At 45.7% G+C, this 26,522-nt stretch overlaps 1 protein-coding gene across 3 annotated transcripts in view; it reads left to right on the top strand.

Moving 5' to 3' along the window:
• Positions 1-26,522, top strand: part of SEPT11 (septin 11) — a 137,163-nt gene that overhangs the window by 16,106 nt on the left and 94,535 nt on the right. For 2 of the 3 annotated variants that reach the window (XM_012650980.1, XM_012650978.1), the window contains exon 1: positions 16,245-16,470. The exons of the other annotated variant lie outside the window; for it this stretch is intronic. In XM_012650980.1, the coding sequence (XP_012506434.1) occupies positions 16,444-16,470 (27 nt within the window). In that variant the 5' untranslated portion in view covers positions 16,245-16,443. Of the gene's footprint in view, positions 1-16,244; positions 16,471-26,522 lie in introns of those variants that run through there. 3 annotated transcript variants of the gene reach the window in all.

Genomic DNA, 26,522 nt, shown 5'->3' with positions numbered 1-26,522 from the left:
AGCCACCGCGCCCGGCCTTTTCTCAGTTTTTAACAAACTAGTTTAACAAATAAAAAAAAACAAAAACCTTTTTTTAGTTGAAAAAAGCTTATAGAGTAAGTGTGTGAAGAAAGTATGTTTGTGTAGCTGTCTAATGTATTTGTGTTCTAATCTAAGTGTTATCACAAGAGTCAAAAAGTTAAAAAAATTAAAAAGTTTATAAAGTGAAAAAGTCACAGTGAGCTGAAGTTAATTTATCACGGAAGAGAAAATGTGCGTTATAAGTGAGCGTGGCCGAAGCACGCAGTGTTGGCGGAGTCCGGAAGCGCGCACGGCGACACTCCGGCCGCACCGCTCCCTCGCGACTCGCCCCCAGCCGCTGCGTCCTGCAAGCGCGGTCCGTGAGCGCCCTGTCCAGGCGCCGTCTGTCATCCCCCGTGTTAGGCCTTTGCTGAGCTTGGCTGTGTTTGGATGTGCAGACACCACCGTGCCGCAGTCGCCTGCAGTGGTCAGTGCGGGAACGGGCTGCGCGGGTTTGCGGCCGGGAGCAGCAGGCTGTACGAGGCAGCCTCGGCATCTGGATTTGCGTAAGCGCGTTCTAGCGAAGCGTTTTCCAGGATGTGTCCCTGCTGTTGGATGACACATGACTGTTCTGCTACTACACTGCGAGGGTATCGCCCTGAAAACAAGTGATACCTGACTGTATATTGGTCTTTGTCCTTGGTTCTTCCTAAAACCCTTGAAATTTTCTGGGCCGTAGGAGTGTCTTTTGTACTCACAATGAGCCCCTTTCAACAATACCTGAATTTATGCTAATGCGGTGACTCAGGTTAAACCTTTAGGTAGTTTCAAGGGAGGGGCTGGCCATGCCAGAAAGACCAAGCACATGATAAGAGGGTTGGAGCTTTTGGACCCATCCCTCCACCTCTGGGGAGGGGACAGGGGCTGGAGATTGAGTTCAATCGCAAGGGTTTAATCAATGATTATTAGTTTAATCAATCATGGCTGTGTAATGAAACCTTGATAAAAACTCTAAGGATAGGCTGGGTGCAGTGGCTCACGCCTGTAATCCTAGCACTCTGGGAGGCCGAGGCGGGTGGATCGCTCAAGGTCAGGAGTTCGAGACCAGCCTGAGCAAGAGCGAGACCCTGTCTCTACTAAAATAGAAAGAAATTAGTTGGACAACTAAAAATATATATAGAAAAAATTAGCCGGGCATGGTGGCACATGCCTGTAGTCCCAGCTACTCGGGAGGCTGAGGCAGGAGGATGACTTGAGCCCAAGAGTTTGAGGTTGCTGTGAGCTAGGCTGACGCCATGGCACTCTAGCCTGGGCAACAGAGTGAGACTCTGTCTCAAAAAAAAAAAAAAAAACACAACCTCTAAGGATATTCCGAGAACCTCCTGGTTGTTAAACATATACTATAAGGGTGGGGGCACATGGCACACCCCACTCTACAGGCCCAAAGCTGCCACCTCTCCTCCTCCAGACCTCGCCTTGGCATCTGTTCCATTTGGTGTTTCTAAGTCTTATCCTTTATAATAAAATGGCACTTGTAAGTATAGCTGTGAGTCATTCCTAGCAAATCATCAGACCTGAAGGGCAGTTGTGGAAACCTCTGAATTTGTAGCCAAGCCCGTTGGGGAGAAACGTGGGTGACCCTGGGGACTGTGCTGGCATCTAAAGAAGTAAGGGCAGTCCTGTGGGACTGAGCCCATGGCCTGCGGGTCTGCCCTGACTCTGGGCAGTTAGGGTCAGAATTGAGTGGCATTTTTGGACACCCAGTTGATGCTGGAGAATTGTTAGAGTGCACTAGGGAAGGTAGCGTTTGCTAAGTGGGTCATTATCTCAAAAGTTTGAGAAAGTACAGGAAAGTACTTAGGACACAAGCACCAGACCTTGAATATAGATAGACGGTAGCAATTGTGCTACTTTGAGGCACTTCTTCAGGAAAGAGATAAAACTATTGACACTTTTAGAGTTGAGTTGTACTAGACCATACAAATATTTGCTAGGCGTACTTTTCAAAAGACATTTTCTCTTCTTATTAACCTTTTCAACAATAACGAAGCCTGTTCACCCAAAGTTGCTTAGGGTGGATCTGTCCGAAGGCTCTCTTTTAGCTATAGTATCGTATGTTTCCATCAGGAAAAAGTCTCAGTGGATCTTGAAACAAAATAGCTGCTGCTATCCAAGTGAGTGTGAATGGTGGTATGAATGTAACACATTATATTTCTTTCAATAGATGTTTTTATTGCATTGATTCTTTTGGAAGAGTTGATTATTTTGGTATTTGCTGCACCCTTCTTTCTTTTTAGCCTCCTTTTGTGTACACTACATCCCCAGATAGGAAGCAGGATATTCTTAGAAATTCATACACACAGTGGCAGAAATACTCAAGACTTTAAAGGAACAAGAAACAGTCCATTATAAAAAAATTACATCATTCCAAGAAGATGGCAATAAAAGATATTATTAATACTTCCTGATCTTTATGGCAATGAGTAGGAAAAAGAAGGACCATGCTTTAAAATTTGCACAGGGACAAAACTTCAAAGCAATTGATGTGGCATAATATAACCTAAATATCTGTTAAATGAATATAAATAACAAGAGGGTTTTTTTTTTTAAGCAACTGCAAAAATAATGAAGAAAGAGCTAGTCAATGTGTGTAGATATAGAGTCTTCTTTGTGAGGAATAATATCATTAGCATATTGTGACTTTGTTCTTACCAAATCAGAATCCCCACATATAGCATTAATTTGCAAGTTAAAATTTTAATAAAAGACTTGTTTCCCCAGATGCAAGAGGTGGTTTTAGTGTTATTTGAAATGAGAATATTTACTGTACTTCATTGAATTAGTTCATCAAATCATGATAAAAAGGGTATAATCACATATTTTTTTCATTTTAAAAGATTGCAATTATAGTCTTATGATGAGTCTTTATAGACTGCCTTTTGCATTAGAGAAAACATCTTATGTTACCTTCCTACTATTTTTAAACTATAGGAGTCTGTTCAAAACACCTTCAGGAAATTGTGAACATGAATAAAATTATGCAGACCAGTGTTAGTTTGCTAATTGAATAACACTTTAGTTCATTCAAAGGGGTTCACAGAGACTATAATAATAAGTAGTTCATTTATTTTAATTGCTAATTTAATTTGGGCTGTAATGTTTTTATTTAGGAAATGACTTCATAGGAGAAGGTATCAGGCAGCAAGAAGATAAATAATCAAATACGTAACAATCTTTAAGATTCCATCAGGCGCAGGGCTTATGACACTATTTAGAAGAAATGAGACTATTCTGTAACTTTAACCTTCAAATGTAATGTAATTACATTGTTATTACATCTGTGATAAATACATGTGTCCCTTTTATTTTCTCAGTGGGTTAAATGTATTACATAGAGGGCTGTGCGTCGTAGTGGGAAGAGCATGGGATGGAATCCAGGTGTTGGTTCTGTCCTGCTCTGAAACCGTCCAGCTCTGTGAGCTCAGACTTGCAAGTTAGTGTAGCATTCCTGGATTTCAGGTTCCTGTCCTAGGGAATAAAGTCAGGAATCTCTAGTGTGCTTCCCAGCTCCAAATTTCTATGGTTCATTCCACAGTCTCCAGGGTGGCCGACAACATTAACACGTGTTCGTCGTAGTAGCGAGCACAAGATTGTAGTCACATGAGATGGATCCCAGCTCTGCCACTGACCACCAGTGTAACTTCGCGTGGTCACTTTTCTGAATTCCCAGTATTCAGTTTTCAGGCAGAGTTAATGACATGACAGCAGACACCCTTGATGCCTGCTCCATGGCCCCTCTGCCCACCTCTGGGCCTGCTGTGGTCTCCTTCGCTGCCCCCGGGTCTTTCTGGTGCCGCAGGAACTTGTATAGCCCACGAGTACCAGGGATTTATGCCCCAGGTGAAAACCCCCCCCAGTGAGAGGCAGAAGTCTTCCCGACCCTTGATGGGAGGAGTCAGAGGCACAGTCCCTCAGTGGGTCCCCACTGGATTGAGCCCCAGTCGCCCAGCAATAATCTGCCATTAATTCCCCCTGTATTGGTGAGTCAATCTCTCTCCTCTCGTCTTACTTTTGCTCCCTCGTTGTGCTTCCTGGAATCACCTCCCAAATAAATCACCTGCGTATAATCTCTTGTCTCAGGTTTTGCTTTCGGGACACCCCATTTCACAGTTGCTGTGATGATTAATTGAGAACATGTGTGTAAAGCACCTACTAGATCCTATTATAGGACCCCAACAAATAGTAATTATTATTATCGTATCTGACAGTCAAAAGAGAATTTCATGGTTCTAGGCACTGTTTAGGTTGTGTTTCTATAGTTAAGTAATGTTTACATCCTGCTAAAGCGTATTTACATAATTTTATGAGGTATAGCAAATGCAAAGAAAATTTTGTAAGTGGGGAAGCTTTAAGTATGATTAAAATTTTGGTAGAGAAAAATAGCATTTGCTAAGGAATTTTTTTTTTACTTTCTCATTTCTCCTTTTTATTATTTCATACTGAAGTCATTATTCTATTTCTGTACAAAATATCATGAATTGAGTACAATTTCCTTGAAGAACAAGTAGAAGAGTATCGATAATATGAGACAACCTATGTATAAATAGAAATCTCTTGACTACTCTCCATGATTCTACAACTGCTCAATCATGAATAGGTCATTTATTTGACTTTATCTAACATGACAATTCTAAAAGAATGATAGACATGTTTTATTTCCTTCAGTGCTGGGAATGAATTCTTTCAATCCTTTCTTAATCTATACCTTTCCTAGGCAAATGCATTAAAAAGTATGTTGTTGTTTGCTGTTAATATATCACTGTTTGATTTGAAATGCATTCTTACCTTGTAAGAAATTCCATGAACAAGCACTTAGCTTATCTGAAAGTTCTTAAAAAATGATAAGATGGAGCAGAATGGATCTTGTAGCAAGTAGCTGTAGGTATGTCGATACTACCCCTTTGTTTTTTTCTCATTTATTTATTTGTATATATTCATGAGATACAAGTGCAATTTTGTTACATGATATATTGCACTGTGGTGAAGAAGGGCCTTCTGTGCACACATCACTGTTAGGAAGCTCTCTCCTGCTACACCCTAGATCCGAATACAAAAAAGACAGGGAGAGAAAAGAAAGAGAATATTAGCCTCTGCATGGCAATGAGAAAGGAGTCCCAATGGAGGTGGATGTAGATACACGGGTGGCAGCGGTGTCCTTTGTGGAAGGACAAAGTAGAGAGTCCCCGGAGCTCCCATCCTGGACTGGCCTGTTCAGGGTTTCAACCCGCCTGGTGGAGCACACCTTCTTCATGGAACATTGGCAGCTGGGAACTTGGGCCGTTCTGGCTGCTGGCCTTTTACCCAGGGGGGGTCCTGTCCTCCCTGGCTGTCCCATGGAGCCTTACAGCAGGTACCTGATTCTGGGCCCCTTGTTTAACAGAAGAATTTTATTTAGAATGAAAGATAATTTCCCTCTGAGCCTTCCTTGGGACTCCAACTTATGCTTAAATATCGAAACATATTTACCTAATGCCTGAAACATAGTAAACTTTTAAAATCTTTTAAAATAGGTATATATGCATATGATTAAAAAAGGGAAATGCAGATAGTATATAAAAGAAAAATAAGTCTCCATCTGCATTATTTTCAGCTGCAAGTAACAGAAACCTGACACCTGACGGAAACTGGCTTAAACGATAGGGAAATATGTTCGTTCATTTATCAAAGCGAGGGGAGATAGGGCTCAGGGTTAGTTGATGCAGCAGCGTAACACTATTATCAAGGCCCCAGACTCTTTCTGTTTTTCTACTCTCCTCTCTAGTGCACTGGCTTCAGTCTAAGGCTGATTTCTTTCTTAGTGTAAAATGGAAACAGTTGGGCTTCATGCTTTCTTATTTGTGTCCAACAGCCGAGGGAAAAGCTGTATTCCTGCGAATTTCTCTTAGGAGCGAGAAGGCAAATCCTAGACGCTTCCAGCAAACCTCTCCTCTCCTCTCATTTCACTGGACGGAATTGGGTCACATTTCCATTCTTTAACAAGGCACTGTCAAGGAAATGGAATCGTACTCATACCAATCAGAGCCATTCCTGCAGAAAAAGCCAATTTTCCAAATGCATTTGGGTAAAATAGGTATGTTTGAGTCACCCACAATGTTTACTACCTTGACCCACACCCCTCTGCGTTTTGTGCTTTGCTAGCATTAAAGTCTTTTTTTTTTTTTTTTAAGTTCCAGCAATTTCAGTTGTGCTAAGGGGGAAATAGACAGGAGTTTTTGTCTGGACTGGGACGGAGCATTAAAGGGGATCAGTGGACCCTGGGCACCAATATGGCGGCAGAAAGAAGAGAATCCCAAGGGTGGGTAAAAATCATGAAATAAAAAAAGTCAATGACAACGTAATAGTGAATTTATTTGAGTGGCTTCTATGCGCCAGGTGTGCTGAACATATGCTCAGTAAGACTCCAGCTGGGTCTGCCCGGCCAGCTGACTCTTCATGACCCAAGATTCTCCATCAAATGCTAGGCCTTATGTTTCTAAGTGTTTTCTAATGGAGGTGATTCCCTTAGACTCGGTGAGTGAAACTCCAACAGCTGTATTAAGAAAGATGTGAGTGTTACGGAGGTGACATAGGATGATGAAGAGGGACGTAAATGATGGAGCCTAACAAACCTGGGCTTGAATCTTAGCTCTGCCGCTTATTAGTGTCACAACACTTATTGGATAATGTTCTTAATGTCTCTGTGCTTCGGTAGCCCCATTGCAAAATGGGGAGATACCAGCGGATTGTTGTGGTGACTAAATGAGATATGCATGCAAAACACCTGGCATGGTGCCTGCCACAGAGCAAGCCTTCAACAAATCTAAGTGAAAGTTTCATGGTATGTGATGACTTCTAGAGAAAGAGACCTATTCTTACAGGTTTTGCTTTGTTTTGTTTTGATACGGAGTCTTGCTATGTTGCCCAAGCTGGAGTGCAGTGACTATTTACAGGTGTGATCATAACATGGTACAGCTTCGAACTTCTGGCCACAAGTAATCCTCCCATCTCAGCCTCCCGAGTAGCCGAGACTACAGATGGGTGCCATCATGCCCACTGCTTACAGTTTTTGATATAACAAAACAACATTGATACAGCAATTTTAACAGCAATTTTAAAAATAAATTTCATCGATGTGTAATTTGTATATAATAAAACATACCCATTTTAAATGCAGAGATAAACGAATTTTGGCAGGTTAATTTGCTAATCTAATCACTGCCACAATCACGGCAGAGAACAGTTTCATCACACCAAAAGTCCCTCTTCTGCTCTTTTCAAGTCAATCCTGCTTGCCTGAGACTCCAGGCCACCGCTGTTTTGCTTCCTGGAGCTATAATTTTGTGACTTTAGAATTTCATATAAATGGAATCATACTATAATTTTTGTAATTTTCTTTCACTTGGCATGTGTTCGAGATCTACCCACATTTTACATGTATCCATAGTTTATTTTATTGCCGAGTAGTGTTCTGTGTTCGACTGTATAGATATATATGTGCCACAATTTGTTCATCAATTAACCTATTAAGGAACTGTTATTTCCATTTTTTGTTATTATGAATAAAGTTGCTATGAATTTTTTTTGTGTGTGGATATGTCTTTTTGTGGACACATTTTTTTCTTGTTTGTTTTTGAGACAGAGTGTCGCTCTGTTGCCCTGGCTAGAGTGCGGTGAGGTCATCATAGCTCACGGCACCCTCAAACTCCTGAGCTTAAGTGATCTTCCTGCCTCAGCCTCCCGAGTAGCTGGGACTACAGGTGTGTGCCACCACACCCAGCTAATTTTTTCTGTTTTTTGTAGAGACAGGTCTTGCTCTTGCTCAGGCTGGTCTCGAACTTCTGACCTCAAGTGGTCCTCCTGCTTTGCCTTGGTCTCCCAGAGTGCTAGGATTACAGGTGTGAGCCACCCTGCCTGGCCTGTGGACATATTTTTATTTCCTTTCTGTAAAATACCTTTAGGTGTAATTGCTGAATCATACAGTAAATATATGTTTAGCTTTTTAAGAAACTGCCAATCCATTTTCCAAAGTGCTTACATTTTGCATTCTCACAAACTGCCATGGATGGGATGTGGTTCGTCCCCACCAAAACTCATGTTGAAATTTGATCCCCAATGTTGTAGTGTTGGGAGGTGGGGCCTAGTGGGAGGTGTTTGGGTGATGAGTGTGAATCCCTCGTGAATAGATTAACGCCCTCCTGCAGGGCTGAATGAATCCTTGCTCTTGAGAGAACGGATGAGTTCCCACTGGAGTGGACTGTTAAAGACTCTGGCTTCCTTGCTTCCTCTCTCGCCACGTGATCTTTGCACACAGCTGCTCCCTTTCCGCTTTCTGCCATGAGTTGGAGCAGCATGAAGCACTCACCGCAGGCAGCTGCCCAATCTTTAACCTTCCAGCCTCCAGAACCATGAACCAAATAAACCTCTTTTCTTCTAAATTGCCCAGCCTCAGAGATTGTTACAGCAACACTAAATGGACTAAGATGCCAATACTATACTTGAGTTCCAGTAGTCCACACTCTCCCTAAAAATTGGAATTGTCAGTCTTTCTAATTTTCACCATTCTGGTAGGTTGTCTATAATAGTCCTCTAGTTTGCATTTCCCTGAAGACTAATGTTGAGTGTCATTTCATGTGCTTTTGGCCAAAAATAGATCTTCTTTTATGATGCGTTTGTTCACATATTTTACCCACTTAAAAATTTTCTTTGCAAGTAGTGTGGATATTTTTTTCCCAGGCTATGGCTTACCTTTCCCTTCTGTCCTCCTTCCCTCCCTCCTCTGAACTCCTGGGCTTAAGCGATCCTCCTGCTTCAGTCCCCTGAGTAGCCGGGACTATGGTACATGCCACCACACCCAGCCCCTTTTTAGTTTCTTAATGGTGTCCTCTGAAGAGCAAAAATTTTGATGATGTCCAGTGGGTTAGCGCTTTCTGTGTGCCCTCTAAGAAATCATTCCCTAACCCAAAGTCATGAAGATTTTTCCTGTGTTTTCTTCAAGAAGTTTTACTATTTATATTTAGGTTTATAATCCATTTGAATTTGATCTTGTGTATAGGTGAAATAAGGGTTGAGGTTCTTTCCTTCTATATGGATATTCAATAGTTACAGCATAATTTGTTAAAAAACTATACTTTCCCATGGAACTATCTTGGTACCTTTGTCAAAAATCAGTGAACATATATGTGTCTATATCTAGACTGTCTATATACTTCCACTGGACTATATGATTACACTTTGGCCAATTCCACAATGTATTGATTACTGTAGCTTTTTGAAGTCTTAAAATTGGACAGTGTAAATCCTCTAACTTTGTTCCTCTCTTTCAAAATTGTTTTGGCTATCCTAGGTCTTTCGTGTTTTCACATAAACTTTAGAATCAGGTTGTCAATTTCTACAAAAGAGCTTTCTTGGATTTCAATTGGAACTATATTGACTTCATACATCAATATGGGGAGAATTACATATTAACAATATTGAGTCTTCCAATCCATGATCATGGATTAATTTAGGTTTCTAAAAATTTCTCTCAACAGAGTTTTATAGTTTTTAGAGTATAGATCTTGCACATATTTTGATAAATTTACTCCTATGTTTTATATTGCTGTACAATAATTTTTATATGGTTATTTCATTATCATAATGACCCTTTCTATGAGCTGAGTATGAGCTTCATTTTATTAGTAAAAAAAAAAAATGGACTCAAAGAGATCAAAAGATTGGCTCAATATCATGTGCTTGGCTAATCCCATTTCTAGAACTGTATCTTGCAGATGTACTTCACTAGTTCAAAATGACAACCACAAAGTTATTATTGTAGCATTGTTTGTAATGGTAAAAAAATTGGAAATAACTCTGAATTTATCAATAGGACTTTATCAATGATACATCCTTAGGAACACTGGGCAGCTGTATAAAAGAATGAGGATGACAACTATGTGCTGATATAAAAGGAATTACAAAATATAAGTTAATAAACAAGGTACAGAATCATATACATAGTATGTTTTCCTTTTACGTAAAACATAGGGTAGGGTAGGAAATAAGAATACATATTTAAAGTTGCTTAAGAAAATTCTGGAAAGATACATGAGACACTAATAAAGTATTTACCTCTTGATGAGAGGGGTGAGGACTGGAAAGAAGGTGAATAGGGTAAGAAACCTCATTTGATACCATTTTATATTATTATTTAACCATGTGAATGTATTACCTGAGGCTGCTGACTCCTCCCCTCCCCATACCCCTTCCTTTTACAAGTAGGACCCTCCCCCTCCAACCCCTGATCTTTAGCAGGGCATACCTGGCCTCCCCTGTAGCTAAGTACATTCAGGTGAGTTTTTGCTGATGGAATGTGAGCACAGGTGACTTAGGTTATTCCCATGTCAATGCCTTAAAAGGGAATTGACATCCTTCTACTTCCTCCTCTTCCCCCTTTCTCTGGGCTAGAATACGGATGCGGTGCTGGTCAACCAGTTTTGATCAGAGTAGATGATGTAACAATCAGAAGTCAACGGAGCAACAAGGAATGCGGACTCCTGATGACCTCAGGAATCACAGCTGCCAGGTTTCTCTGGGCTGTTAAATAGCCAACCCTGGGCTATTTAATGAGAAAGAAACGTCTCTTTCTTGAGCCAAGAGTTTTGGGGTATCTCTAGCATAGCAACTTAGCCTATACCTAAACAAATACATCAACTTTAAAAACGTGCATAGCTTATGATGTTTGGCAGCGTAGGAACACGAACCCAAGCCCATGTTTTCCACGGCTGATGAGTAAGGCGGCAGCTCAAAATTCATCACGCCAACCAATCAATATCCACTTCTGCTGATCCATGTGGGACTAAATGAAACTGACAGAAGTACTTTGAAATATAATGCTGATGACTTCCGAAGTCTTAGGTTAGAAAGGGAGAACTAGGGGCAAAGCAAATTGAACTTAGAAAAATTAACAAAGTGAACATAGTCCAATAGGTATTGGTACTTGAGGTAGCAAGGAATTTGTGACTGAAATAAGTTAAAAAACAGTTTTACCTCATTCAAAAGGAAACAGTGTACAATAAGAGAGAGAAGGGTGCAGAGGAACCCCTGCATTATAGAGTTATTCAGCAGGTAGAAACTGATAACGTAGAACGACGGTGAACAGCATGAGAAAAAGGTGAGCTGGTAGAAGTGATATTGCTGTCAGAAAACACAGGTATGTATGATTCTCTACTAATTCAGTATCTATAATTCAAAGGGACTCCAACTCTGTAAATTTTCTAGCCTCATGAAAAGGAATAACAACTGTCGCCGCAATGAGTGGCCAGAGGCAGAAAGGAGTTATCTGAGGAGGAGCAGTGCCCCAGCCAGGGGCATGGCCAGCGCCAGGGCTGCCTGCCAAGGAGAGTGGCCAGCAGGCCAAGTCGCCATACTCCCAGGAGCATGTCACTTCACAGAACACTGCTTGCCGTGATCAGATTTTAAAAGAGCACGCTTTAAAGAGTTGCACAAGTCTACAAAGGTGGAAATTTCCTTGCAGGCTTACATAATTTTTGCCTTTAAGGAGAATACCAGGAAATTTTTAAATTGTTTTTATTTTCAAGTAGTACTCGCCACTCAGGGTGAACAAGGATGAAAGCTACTGCTTGGTGCCGATGATATGATGCTATCGGATCACAAAGACAAGATAAAACTCAAGTTTTACTTTGTCTCCTCTCTCAATGAGAATAATGTTTTAATGAAAACAGGGAGAACAATCATGATTAAAAGGCTACTAAAATCCAGTGTGGTAAACAAGCAACCAATTATTTTAAATGAGTTAAACTTTCCAGGCCTAAATAAGTTATCCATGTAAAATATTGCATAAGTGATTATAGAATCAATATCGGTCAGCTCTGGGAAGCCAGAGAAAAATAAGAAATGCCAAAAAATTGAAAAGGGGCAAATATTGTCCTGATTTTCAAAGATAGTCAAATGTGGTAGGAGCAAAGAAGAGTCTGAGAATTATTGATAACTTTAACATCGCTTAGCGAATTTCTAGAGTAAATTTTTTAATGGCAGAAAGAATGGCAATCACTGGAGTCCATGAGTTTTTGAATGGCAATTTCAATTTTTTTCCCATCTACGTCTGTCAGAGTCTCAGTGGACCTTGTATTCTGTAACCTTGCTGAGCTCATTTATTAGTTCTGATTTTTTAGTGGATTCCTTAAGATTTTTTACATATTATCTGCAAATAGAGATTGTTTTACTTTTTCCTTTCAAATTTGGATCTGTTTTGAAATGTTCAACTGGACATTTTTACATACTGTGTTGCAGGAATGGTTCAGGACCTATTGTCAGTTAATATTGTCCAAAATGAAAGTGGTGACAGCTTCTAACTTATTCCCTGTTTCTTGTTGTACCCCTTCCTAATTCATCATTTTAACTGTAGTCAGAGTGATTTTTTATGTGTTCGATAGGGTTCTCTGACTGCGAGCCACAGAAACAAATCGTAGATAACTTAAGCTAAAAAATAAAAAATTACAGACTTCATAAACTCTGTGTACTGTCTTTGTGTCACTTGACTCAAGATTCAAATTTAACAGTATCTGACTGTCCAAGCTTAGATCACATGCTTTTTGGGTGTACTATGGTGATGAAAGGAAGGATTTGGTGGAAAATATCTTCAGGAACCTCTTTTGTAAGAGGCATTTACTTTCTACCAAGCTGGAACAGTCATTGGAAAATCTCTCCAAATAAACTGGGATTCCATTAAAAAGAGGAATAGGCGGGGCGCGGTGGCTCACGCCTGTAATCCTAGCTCTCTGGGAGGCCGAGGCGGGCTGATTGTTTGAGCTCAGGAGTTTGAAACCAGCCTGAGCAAGAGCGAGACCCCGTCTCTACTAAAATTAGAAAGACATTAATTGGACAACTAAAAATATATAGAAAAAATTAGCCAGGCATGGTGGCGCATGCCTGTAGTCCCAGCTACTCGGGAGGCTGAGGCAGGAGGATCGCTTGAGCCCGGGAGCTTGAGGTTGCTGTGAGCTAGGATGACGCCACGGCACTCTAGCCCAGGCAACACAGTGAGACTCTGTCTCAAAAAAAAAAAAAAAGAGGAATAGATCCTACATTACTAATAATGTCAAATATTCACTATAGCTCTTTTCCAAAGTGCAAATTTGGTGTCACTCCTATGCTTAAAGACCTCTTTGGCTTTTCATTGCCTACAGGATCAAGTTCTAAATCCTTAGCACGGCAGTAAAGGTTCTTCATTTCCTAGCCCTTACCTTCATCCCCATTCCAATGCAACTCAACATTTATTGAATATAGCAGACCATGTGCTAGAAGCTGAAAGACAAACAGGCATGCTTGCCTTGAGAAATTCATAGTCCAGTGAGAGATATGTGTTAGCAGGACCACTTCTTAACTGCTTGACATGTCTAAAGCATAGTTTACTTGCAATAATTGCTAGAGTGATACGGAGGCTAAAGCCACTCCATTTTGGATGCTAATCTGCCATGTTGACTTCTGATTAACCCTAGTTCTGGGAATGCCTCTCAGATTTACTACTTTACCTACTGTTTACTGCAAATCCTGCCCTTAGGCAAATTCCTTCTCAAGCATGTATGCCCTTTCCCTGTGGTACACAAGCCCTGGGTCTGGGGTGTAAGGGTATGAGGTTGGCCACCCACGATATGGCTTCCAATTCTAAGTCCCTATTAAATGTTTCTTTCTGAGAAACTGGATTTGCCACCTTTCTTCAGCCTCTCAGCTCCCTTTAGCAGTAGGTCTGCAAAGACCTGTTCACCATGGAACAGGTAATCAGAAGTCCTGGGTTTTTCCTATTGTCTCAGTGTGGTTATTAACAGCACCAACCCCCTTTTTCAATCTCATAAGTTTCAAAGTTTGGACAATAAACTATAGATCAGTCTAATAATAATATAACTAAGTGTTCTCAGTTAATTCTGAAAACAATTCTGTGAAGGACTGCTAAGGTCCCAGCAGAAATCAGACGGTACATTCCTACTGGATAACTTGAATACAATTTAGTAAAAAAGACTATTTACAAAGGTGTGGGCAAAATGTGGGGAAACCATGGCGGACTTACTCAGGGTCGCCCTAGGGAAGTAACTGGCCTTTGGTTGAGGATGCAGCCAGCCTGCCCCGTACCAGATGGAGGGAGCCTGGGGGCATGAATACTCTCCTCCCTCTGGTTCTGCTGCTGCTCCCCATTGCCTGAACTCAACTGGAAGCCAGAGGAAAAGAAAGGCCACTGAGTTCTGACTCCGAGGGGCAGAGAGCAGGATGGAGAGTGGATCTGGAGAACAGAATACGTCCTCCGCCAGGCCGCACTGTTACAATAGGAAAAAAATGGAATGAAGAAAGTCTAACTTGCTTGATGTAACAAAGCTAACAAGCGGAGATCTGTAGCGGAAGAGCCGTATTGCCCCACTCTACCATGCTCCCTCTAAGGCTCCTACACTCAAGCAACGCCAGACCGTCTCCCCTCCAGCTTCCTCACTTCTCAAATGAGATGTTGGAGTAAGTGACTTTAGAATGAACCAACATTCCCCCAAGGTAGGGAATTCATATTCTTCTAATCAGCTGAGTTTACAGCGTAAGCATTGACAACATAAATTAAAAAAAATAATAAAAATTTGAGTAAATGAACAAATGAATAAAATAAAATAAGTTCTGCAGTCAGGTCTGGTCACTGTAACACCGAGTGGAGAGTTCTCGGCCGTCGCCCTTGCATCCCGCGTGCAGGGTGGAGCCGTCTTTTCTAGGCTTCCCCGAGGCCTCTTGTCCGTGGGCAGTTTCGTGGTCTCACCTTTCCCAGGGGCGAAAGCCCGGGGCTGCAGAAGAGAAGCATCGCTGTCTTCCCCCTCCTTTGCACAGCGCCCATTCTCTGCGACCTTAGCGCAGCGCTTGCTGAGGGCCTGCTGTGTGTTCGCCCTAAAATGGTGGCCCCTATTCTGGAAGGTTTTGCAGTCTCGGGGCAGAGGCTGATGGAGCTGAAGGGGCCGGGGCTCCGCGGTCGCGGTCTGCCCGCAGGGTGCGCAGGCTCCCGGGCGCCCCTCGCCTCTCCTCGCCGCACTCTGCCCGCTGTCCCGCCGCTGGGAGTCAGCAGCTGCCGGGTTCGAATCCCGAGGCCGCCAGAGGCGGACAGCGGGAAGGACGGGTTCACGGCCCCCGGAAACCTGGCAGTTCGAAGTCTCCGGCCAGACTCTGGGGCGCCCAGGCTAAAGAGGTGGTTTGTCTTTTACTTCAGTGAATAGGCCGGGTTTTCCCCGCGGGCGCCCCGTGGTCTGATCACGGCCCTCGCCACTTTCCCTGTGCTTCCATCTTACTGGATCCCGCCACACCCGGTCGTTATCCTCAATCGCCTCGTGGTCCCGGGTCCCCCTCTCTGGCCCCGAGGAGCCGCGGGGCTCTACGCGCACCCGACGCACCGCCCGGCACGCACCCGGACCCGCCACGCCGCTCGCCCCGACACGCGGCGGACACCCCAGACTTGCCGGGAAACGTCCTTCCTCGCGACGCGGGAGTTCCCGGCTGCGCGGTCCCCGCCTGGCGCCGGGCCGGCCCCCGCGGGGGCCTCTGCGGTTACTCCGGGGCAGGCCTCGGTTCCTGCGCTTTGGGGCCGCCAGTAGCTGCTTTAATTCTTCGCGGAGGCGTTTTGCTTTGTTACCCTGCGGGCCGGCAGCGCCGGGTCGTCGCGGCCCAAGTACTGCCCTTCTCCTCCCCAGTGTGGTCCCCCACCCGCCGCCCGCCACGGGGACGGCTTCCAGCTGCGCGTCTCGGCCTCTCCCAGCTGAAGGGGAGGCTTGTGGAGGGGCCGTCGCCGCCCCGGTGGCCCGCGTCCCCTTCCAAGCCCGTCCCTCAGGCGGGGCGCGCCAGTTCGGGGCTGAGTTCCCGGGAGATGCTGTCCCTGCGTCCTTCTCCTCGGCAGCCGCCCCTGCTGCCGGCCTCGCCGAGCGCGTGGAGGGACTCGGGGCCGGGACCTCCGCGCCCGGGCTCTCACTCGGATTCCGGCACGTGGTGGCGCGGGGGTGGCAGCCCGCGCTCGGGCTGGGGGCTTCTCCGCGGCGCGGGAGGGGGTCGCTCGGGGGCGGCGGCCAAATCCGGGGCGGTCGAGCCCTGCGGCGGGGGCCGGCAGAGCCAGCCCGGACCCCACCCACCGCGCTCCCTCCCTCCCTCCGCCCGCGCCGGGCACCCCTTCCCCGGGAAGCGAATGGTCCCTTCCAGGCGGGTGGCCATGTTGCTCCGATAAAGCGGGAGGGGCGGCGGCGGCGGGCACGCAGATGCCGCTGGCTGCGCGCGGGCCGGGCGCGAGCAGGGCGCAGCCGCGAGGGAGGCGCGGGGGAGGCGAGCGGAGCCTGAGCGCTGGCGGCGGCCGGAGTCGGCGGAGAGCACCCGGGCGCAGCCGGAGCGGGAGCCGCAGCCGCGATGGCCGTGGCCGTGGGGAGACCGTCCGTGAGTGCTGGGCCTCGCTTCCCTGCCGCGGCTCCTCCGCAGCCGGGGGCTCGGTTTGGGGCGGGGGCCGGCGGGGACTGCGGGGAGCCGGGCGGGGGCTCCGGCCCCGGCGTTGCTGGCTGCGGCGTGCGCACGGGTTTGGGCGCGCGTCTCGCGCTGGGGGAGGCCGAGGACCCGGAGGCTCAGTTACTACGTGATGCCACGGCGTGTCGCCTCGCCGCGCCCCTCTTCGGGGGATGTGGCAGGAAAAGGACCCTTCCCTGTGTTCCCTGTAGAAGGGTTCTGTTAGCCGCGGCGCTTCCAGCTGCCTCCCTCTGCCCGCGCACAGCTTTCCCCGCGGCAGTCGAGAGGGGCGCGGGGCTTTCCTCGGGGCTCGCCGCGCCGAGGGGCGACAGGGCACGGGAACTGGGAGCCGAGCGCTGCGTGTCACACGGCTGCAGACGCGGGTCGAAGGGTGGGATTTCCGTGGTGGCTTCCCCAGTGCATTGTGAGATCCCGGACACCCCTCGGCACCCCCGGCCCTGCCCAGGATGTGGACAAAGCCCTAGGCACACAAAGTTTTCCAAAGGCTCCCTTGTCGGGTGGGTGGAAGTATTGAAATGTCTGCGGCTGGAAGGCCGGGGGTGGCGGTCAGGAGGCGGGGACGCGAGGAAGAGGAAGGGAGGGGGGTGCGCGGAGAACTGGTGCCCCGTGGCCGGGAGGGAGGGAGGGGAGGGAAGGGAGGGCAATCCCCTCGCTCCGGGTTCGGGGCCGGGGGCGCCTGCTGGCGTGCGGCCGGGCCCCGGCGGAGGCAGCGGGGCTTGGAGGGCGCGGCTCCCCGGCCGCTCCGCATCCCCGCGTGGAGGGCGGCGGGTAGGGGCGCCGGCGGCCTTTCCTTGTTATAGGAAGGAGCCGAGCCGGGTGGGAAAGGCGGAGCCCTCTTTCTCTTTCCCCTCTTCTTTGTCGTTGTTCCGAGTCCACTTTGGCCTCGCCGGCTGTGGGGACGCCTCGGGCGAGGTCCCTCCCGGGCCACCGCCTCCTGTTCCTTTTCTCTTCGTCCCCTTGCCACAGCTGTGCAGCGGCAGGTGGCGGCTCGGGAGGTTTTGTGGTAGTAGACGAAAGTCTCACGGGGCTACTGGAGGCTCTAAACCCCCAGGAATGCGAGGCTGTTCCCAGACTCCTGGCTCTTCCGTCTCTCCCCGCCCGACTCCTCCCCAGATGCGCGCGCCTTTTGCACCCCGCGCCCCCGCGGGAAGTTCGCGGGGTCCCTCTGCGTGTTCTAATTCGGTTTCGTGGTTTGGTTGCCGCGGTGTTTTCAAAGATCTTTTCCACGACGGCCAGAAAATGTGCGGGGGTCATATCGAAGTGTAACTGTGGCTTTAGGGATTTTCAACTCTACTATTTAATGACATATTCTTAAGAATTCTGATCTCTTCTTGCACACAAATTGCGCTCTTGATAATTAGTGGTCATAGATTTTTGTTACTGAGGGAATTCTTATAGTTCTGGGCTAATCCTCTTATTTTTCTGGTGAGGAAATGGAAGTCTATTGAGGTCAAGTTTTATCTGGTTAAATTACTCTCTCCAACCCTCTCCTCTCCCCAACCCTCTCCTCTCCCCATACTTATTACCAGGACACAGATTCAGAGAACTGAAATAACAATATCTGCTTTAGATAAACTGGCAAGCGTCTAGGAATGCAAATATTTTGTGGGGGTATGTGTCTTTTTCAGCAACATCTATTGCTGGTGCATTCTTGAGGGGTCGGGGAGATGGAAGAAATAATTTGCTGCACATTTTCTATAAATTAGTTAGGTCATATATATCAGCTAATTAGGAACAGTACGTGGATTTAAGATTTAGTTGTGTGGCCGTAATCACATCCAGCACCAGGTCTGCCAACCATATGTGAGCTTAATCCCACAGAGTTCTTGTGTAAAACCTCCCTCTTCAGATAATAAACATTTTTTAAAAAGTATATGTGTACAGAGGAGGTAACTTCTTTCTGCATATTCCCTGTTGTCATTAGAATTATGATTAAATTACTTGCGATTTAAAAACAGAAGACTTTTTTTTTTTTTACTGAGTTGTATGGGTGATCAGGAATTGACTACAAAGTTGAAAAGTCTTTTAATATACTGCAGAAAATGTGTAATCACATTTCCAGGGAATTGTTGAACTGTTTCACTTTGTTCCTTGAGTTACTGTCTTAAGTGTGGTCTCTGCATTTATGTCTTCCAAACAAAGCCAGTGAGTGGGGGAGAGTCTCCAAACCCAGCTACACAGGCTCTGCCTTGCACCCTCAGTGTTAGAATTCTCTGCCCTTCCAAGCTCCTTTTCCATTCTGTGATTTGAAAAAAAAGAAAGGATGAGTTTAGTGAGAGTAAAGAATCACTCCAAAGTTGATTTCTGCGTGACTGGAGTTTCCCTATTTACTCTCTTAGAGGTAGATTTTTTAAAAGTTGTTTAGGAAAACAGGAGCATGTCTTCTTTCCCTACAAACAGCCTCTCCCATCCAGATTGAAGAAGAATTTAATCTGAATAACTTGCCCTCAATTTTAGACCTTCTTGAATTGGAACATCTTAGTGCCATATCCGGGTAAATAGGACGTTTTAATGGGCAAAAATGCTCACATGTCAATCGCAGCATTTTGTATCTTATGAAGTGGTTATATTCGGTGATGATGAAACTCAAGGCTAAATTCAGATATGTTTCTTAAGTGGATTTGTTGTTGACTGCAAAACAAAAGCTTCAGTTTAGCGTGATGCTGTTTATTTCCGTTTTAATCTCTGTCCTTAGCCTTTCCATTTCCCCGTTGATGATTTTAGGGCTCGGCCTTGACAAGACCCTGAAGCATGTCTGATGTCCCAGAGAGTAACTGATGATTAGCAAGAGCACCCCCCCCCATGTGTCTGCATTCTGGATGAATTAGTATTTTTGCATCCAAGTCCCGGGGCAGCTATTATTTTTATTTTAAACAGAACGTGGTAATTTACTCTACCTGCGAATCAGGCTTTATGTAGCTGATTCATTCTCTCTTAAGGTATGGTGTTCATTAAGTTATAGATTCTAAGAGGCGAGAAGAACTTTAGAGGTCATCTGGTTTAGCCTTCTCCCCAGTGCAGAAATATTTCTTACTTTATCCCTAACAAAAGGTTTGTGTTTAAACTTTTCCAGTGGTGACTTCTCTAGGATATCCTTCAAGAAATGCACTTAATGCTCTTTTATCTGTTGAGCCAAAAGAAATGGAAAGCCAAGTTCACCATTTGCTCATTTAGCACTATTTATTGAGTACCTACTGTGTGTGCGGTACTGTTCTAGGTGTTGGGGATACAGCAGTGGACAAGAGAGAAATTGCCTTCCTGGAGCTTTTATTTTCTGAGAGATTCGGTGTCCGTGTATTAAGTGACAAACCTCTGTGGACTCTGTAACCACTGAGGGAGAAGGGGAGTTATGTGTCTATTAATGAGTCGACAATTACGATTCAAGGATCTCATTTCTCTGGGGATAATTACAGACAATTATTAAAGATAAGGTCTGTTTTAGGGTGGGGGCACAGTGGTGGGAGTGATGAGTACTGACAATCATGATATTTTTCCTCGTTATAAAATTGCCATGTCTGTGACTTGAGGATGTAGCCCCAGATGGAAGGTTCTGGCTGGTGTCCCTGGAGAAAGATTAATGGAACTGAAAAAGGTCGAGGGGAGGGCTATCTAGATGATAAAGGGGGCTGTCATCTACAGGTGGTTTTTAAAAATTAGAACTCTTTAGTCAGTGATTTAAATTATACACATTGAGGCTCTATAAGCAATTACTAAGGAATGCAAGAAGTGTTTGAGATATAGTAATCCGGCCTTTTTAAATCTTTTGAAAGCTGTAGATTAATTTTTTTTAATCTTTTAAAATGATCTTCTTTAAAAAAGATGTGTCGGTATTACAATGAAAAATAGACTCAAGCAATTTATTAAAAGAACAAAACTACCCGTATTCTACCATACTGATATAATAGCTCTTAGGTTGTTAGTGTATTTTCATCAACTTTTTGAGGTTTACATCCACAGATACAATCTACCTTCTGTGAACTGCTACTTAGAGATCAAACTGTGTGCCTGGATTGGCCCAGTCTGACCACTCTTATAGTGGAGGAAATGGTTCCTTAGTATTTGGGCGTGGGCCACCCTGTGTCTGTGTCCAGACAAAGGAACGAATGATTTTGAGACTCTGCTATTTGCATAATTTGGATGGCCTACTTGGATTGATTGCCAAAAGGACAAATGTTCATACTATATCCACTGATGATGCCACTCTGATAGTGATCGTTGAGTTTAGACTCTGGAGCAGGATACAGAGTTTTCTGTGCCTGTGCTTCTCTTTATAGGGCCCTAAACTTGGTTGGGGATAGAGGCTACTTTCGAATTTTATCATTTTGTTGGGATCCGTCTTTCATAGTCTTAGCTAGAGCTGTCTCATCCAGGATCAGCAAAGCTGAACCATTATAAACAAAACCCAGCAGACCTAAAGCTTCTGTTCTTTTTTCCAAGGAAATCTACTTTGCAATGTAATTGATACCCCCTTTGTTTTGTTTTGTTTCAAATCTAGATTGACAGAAAACTCCCTTCCAATTCAACAATACCTCCCCTGACCCACTCAGACCCTGCTGGCAGCCCATGAGTGCAGCTGCTGTTGAACGTAAAAACAATAATTGGGCTAAGGTGATGCAGGCAGACTTCTAAAAAGAATTTTCTGGGTGACTTAACATAAAATTTGTATCATCTCAGGCCTGGTCTGACATAGAGATCAGGAGTCTGTTGCCTGATATGACTAAAGCCAGGGCACTAGAGCCACCTTCTAGGGCTGGTGCCAGTGAGCTCGAGTGCACTGCCTGGCCCAGCGTGTGGCCACGTCTGCCCACCTGCTGAATGGTGACTGCGCGGGGTGGAGCACGATGTGTTGGGAGAGGGAACAGACTCAGGTGGAGAGGTAGGAAAGACAACATGTTCCCAAAGGAATACCTTTGGTATCCGACAAGTGGGAGCTTTGTTTTTGCCACCTTTCTTTTCTTTTCTTTTCTTTTCTTTTCTTTCTCTTTTTTTTTGCATTGTTTTAATTGTGCAAAAAGGAAATTAAAAATATATGTACATATAAAACATAGCATAAAATTTACCTCCTTTTTTTTTTTTTTGAGACAGAGTCTGGCTTTGTTGCCCAGGCTAGAGTGCCGTGGCGTCAGCCTAGCTCACAGCAACCTCAAACTCCTGGGTTCAAGCAATCCTCCTGCCCCAGCCTCCCGAGTAGCTGGGACTACAGGCATGCGCCACCATGCCCCGCTAATTTTTCTATTTTTAGTAGAGACGGGGGTCTCGCTCTTGCTTAGGCTGCTCTCGAACTCCTGACCTCAAGTGATCCTCCCACCTCTGCCTCCCAGAGTGCTGGGATTATAGGCGTGAGCCACCACGCTGGGCCTTAGTGCATTCTTTATAGACGTGTATTTACCATATGGCTCTTTAAATGCTTTATATTCTGTCCACTCTTTGCCCCTAACTTAAGATATCTCAGATCCTTGAATTCGGTTGATGGAAGACACTGAAAATCTTCAGAGTAGTGCTAATTCTTAAGGATTCAGTAGAGGAGAGAGAGAAAGGATGGGGGAATCGATTCCTTTCATGCCCAAATTGAGTGTTTAAAGAATGGAGGAAACGAAGACTGAGGAAGGACACAGAGAAGGAGGGGTCCAGTGACTACACAGGACAACAGTGGGTCTTTCTCTGTCCAGTCTTATGCACTGAGCCCGTCCTCATACGGAGCTGGAAGTTCTATTTTCTTAGACCTGAAGCAACTGAGTCCTGACAGGAGGGGCCCGGGAACTGGGGAGGGTGGACTCCTCCCACCTTGGACTTCAAGTGGCCGTCAGTGATGTCCAAAAAGGAAATTAAAAACTCATTGGATCCTATGAGAATAGGAGAAGAGTCCATTCTTAATAAAAGCCAGGGTTTCTGTAAGACTTAATGCCTTTTTCGTTCATCTGTCTCCGAGCACTGTTTTCGTACAAGCAAACGCTTCGCGAATCTTGCCCGGAGCACCCAGCAGGCTTGCTCGGACTCACTGGTTAAGGAGAGAAAAAGGCTTGACCAAAAACCTCTGTGCACAGGAAGTCCGTTCGGCGTCTTGGTTTTTAAATTTATTCTATTCAAATTACTGTTAAGACAGTCATCTCGTTTTATCCCCACAAAATGCCCGAGAAGTAACATAGACAAGGAAACTGAGGCACGGAGAAGGTGTTGCTCACCTCATCTGGCCCAGCCAGTCAGTGGGAGAAGGCCGGGCTTCGGCGCCCAGGCTCTAGACCGACCCGCACACAGACCCACCGTCTGGCCGAGTCAGTTACGCCTGCTTAGGCCGACGCAGCAAATGGGTCCGCGTCCTGGTGGCTCCCACAGCACGGGTTTAGCTCTCACTCAGGGCTCCTGTCTGCCGCCTGCTCCTAGGTCCGCCGGGGCCCCGGGAGGGAGAATGTCAAGCACTCGCGTGGGTTGCTTGCACGCAAGTTTCATCGGCCACAGGAAATGGCCGCTCCTAAACTGGGCGAGATGGGGACAGATAATCCTCCTGCAGAGTGGCAGCTGCGGGCGGGCGAAGGCTTGGTGAAGCCGCGGGTGAGGAAGTGAGTGCCCCTCTCGGGAGGGGCAGGGAATATTTTGAATAATAACAGTTGACCGCTGCATCCTAGTCAGGGAATCTACTGTGAAGCCGAGGGTCTTTATTTTTCAAATCACCTCCCTGTCTGTAACGATTTTTCTCACTCTATTTGGCCTACTCTGATGCCGGCTGGACATGGTAGAGTGGGGAGTGTGTGCGCGCGTGCGTGTGTGTGTGTATGCATGTGCGTATGCGTGTGTGTGCGTGTGTGTACGCATGTGCGTATGTGTGTGTGCGTGTGTGTGTGTGTGTGCGTGTGTGTGCCCGAGGTAAGCAGTCAGAATGAGCAGAAAGCCGCGCGATTGCTCCTACTCGCGATGAGCTTCCAGTGGCATCGCCACCAAGGAAGTGGTGGCTGGCGACCTTGTGAAAGACCCCTCAGCTGTGGGACTGTACTCTCTGGGAAATGGTTTCGAGGCCATTAGGACTTCCAGCTGCTTGACAGAATTATGTCCCTTGGGGCCTTGGCCCTTCGGACCTTTCCCAGCCATCTGTTCCTAAATGCGGATGCATCGGATGACACCCTCTTCCCTTGCGGCTTTCTCTGTGCCGAGAGGCAGTAGTGTGCAGCATTCTGGTCAGAAACGTGGGCCTGGAGCCAGGCTGCTCGGGTTCTAGAGTACCAGCTCAGCTGTTTGGAAGAAGCGTTGTGTCTTTAGGCCGGCAGCTTACCTCTGCGGTCCTCAACCCCTGGGCCACAGAGCAGCCCCAGGCCTCCGTGGCCTGCTGGGAACTGGGCTGCCTGAGCTCAGCCCCCCCACCACACCCCCCATGGAAAAATTGTCTCTGATGAAACAAGGGAACCCGGGCTACACAGCAGGAGGTGAGCAGCCGGTGAAGCTTCATCTGTATGAAGCCACTCCCCATGGCTGGCATCACCGCCCCAGCGCCACCTGCCTGCCGCCCTCCCCGCCCCGCCCAGCCCGTGGAAAAGTTGTCTTCCCTGAAATCCCTGGTGCCAGAAAGCCTGGGGACTGCTGGCTTACCTCATCTGTAGAATAGTAACAGTCCCTCCCTCAAAGAGTTACAGATTAAACGAGTTAGTACACACAAAGTGCCTACGCTGATGCCTGGGTAGAAGTTACTTATGGGGGAAATAATAATGGCTCTGTACTGAAGACTGGGCTCAAATCAGAGCTGCCCCCCCACCCTACCCCCCCCCAGTAGGAAGTGGGAGTTTGCCCCTTCTCCTGCACACCTGAGCCGAGCAGGCCTCCCGTTGTCTGATCAGACTCACCTGGGAGGCAGCGGCAAACATGACCTCTGCGAAGCCTCCACCCACCAAGCCAAGTTTGGTGATTTTTCCTTCTTTGGACTCCTGTAGCGGTGATTGTCTGCAGCACTTATGTGTCACCCACATAGTGCTCTGGAGTCCCCCCACTTTAGTTTACCTTTTTTTTTTTTTTTTTTAACACATTAACTGCCAGGTACAGTTTTGGCCTCCCAAAGTGCTGGGATTACAGGTCTGAGTCACTGCACCCAGCTGAAACTGAACTTTTACCAGGTTTTTTCACTACGATTTGAAGGAGAGACTTCACATTTTTATTAATTAGACTCGGAAAAGAAAAAAAAATTGAATGCATCACCTGAACTTTTCTATGATTTTCATTGCTAATTCTTTGGAATGGAATTCTCATACTCTTCTCAGGATAAGGGTGCTTACTGTTGAGTGTGTAGTGCCTACTTTGTTCTGTAATTTGTTTAATTTACCCATATCAAGTTAATTATATTTTCATATTCTAGATACAGAATGAACAGGGGAAACTATAGCTTTGGTACATGAGCTGTGAACTCGGGCCAACGCTTAAAACTGTTTTGAAAAAATCAAATTTTGGGGCTAATACTATCTGCATAGATTGGAAAAATGGGGTAATAATTCTTGAAACAACTTTGATTAACTAATAGTAAGCAATTTTAGGGACCTGGATTAATTTAAATGTCTCCCTAAGAGTTTTAGGGTAACTGTTGGAATCTCCACTTCATTCTGTGTGAGCCTAGTGCAGGGGCGGCTTCTGAGAATGTCGTGGGGACCCCTGGGAACTGCGGGTGCCACGCTGGCTCATTCTCAGGTTCTCCCTAAATCTGTCGCCTTCGCCCTCACTCTCTGAGGCGTTTAGTTTGACTTGTGTGGGTGGGCAGCCTGTGAGTAGTGCCTTGACCTGATAGAAAGGTCTGGTTGTTTATCTGTTACATACCTCTTTGTTTCCAAAGCCTTTCCCAATCCTAGTCAGCCTCTTAACCCCTAGGGAATGTTAGATTGTCTGGGGCTGAAGCACAGTTTCATCTCCGAGAACCTCCAAAGAAGACTTTTAGTTGTTGGTAATCAAATTTGCCTCATTCAGAAATTAAAATTTCAAGGTGTTCTATGAACTTAAAGCAGAGAATTAAGAGAAGGTCTCAGTGATTGAAATTACTGACAATTAGTTTGCTGCCACTCGCTGTGGCTCCAAAGCTGACTTCTGAGCTACGTGGAAGAGGACCGAGTCTAAACCGATTTTAGAGCCCGATCACGGCTGGGGGTGATGAGGCCTCATTGATTCTGTGCAGTGGAGATTTATAGAGGGATATTGGGGGGTTGGGGATACTGCTAAATATCGCTCAATCTTCTCTTTCTTGAAGAACTTGTGTTTTTATTATTCAGTGGCTTTTCCTGTTTCCTGTTCATCAAGTCAGCAGACGTGGAGCCCTAGCCAATGCCACGTGTGAGTGAAGATGTCACACCCATATTCCTCACTCTCCCTCCAGACCAAACCGGAGCCCACATCTGTTTTTGGTAACCAGATCTCCTTATCACCGAGGTTCAAAATCTTAGGCTTGAATTCAGGGGTGAGTTCCCAAGACTTGTTTGGCATTCCTACTTCACATCTCAACTCATTCATGACCAGGCATCATCACCCACTCAGGTATTGGAGGACCTCCTGTGTTTCTGACTCCATGTAGTTGGGGAGAAAAGGCTGAGACTCAGGTAACGCTCAACCCCTATGACTGGGAGGGTCTTGTCAGGCTCTTTTAACCAGTATTCAGCCTAGTGAACAGCAGGAATTTGGCTTAGTGTTCAGAAAGAGTAGGGACTGTTTTATTTCTCTTCTTTTCCCAGTTTACAATGTAATTTGAGGAGTACTTGAAAGGTAACCTCCAGCTTGCTTTCTTCCCAGGCTACCATTAGAAATTTGTTTTTGGGTTTTTTTTGTTTTTGTTTTTGTTTTTTAAGGCAGGGGTAAGGACACACCAAAGGGAATTGGAAAGTTGTATCAGAATCTGGAGGGAATGTTTTTAAGCTCTCTGCCAAATTAATTTGTGCTTTCTATTCCTTCTGTAAAACATTCTGACTGCCCACAACATGCCACATGCTTTTGACTAGTAGACTACTACAGAT

This window comes from Propithecus coquereli, unplaced genomic scaffold, assembly GCF_000956105.1.
Source record: "Propithecus coquereli isolate 6110/MARCELLA unplaced genomic scaffold, Pcoq_1.0 Scaffold343, whole genome shotgun sequence".
Lineage (NCBI taxonomy): Eukaryota > Metazoa > Chordata > Mammalia > Primates > Indriidae > Propithecus > Propithecus coquereli.
This window is presented reverse-complemented; position numbering and strand designations above follow the sequence as displayed.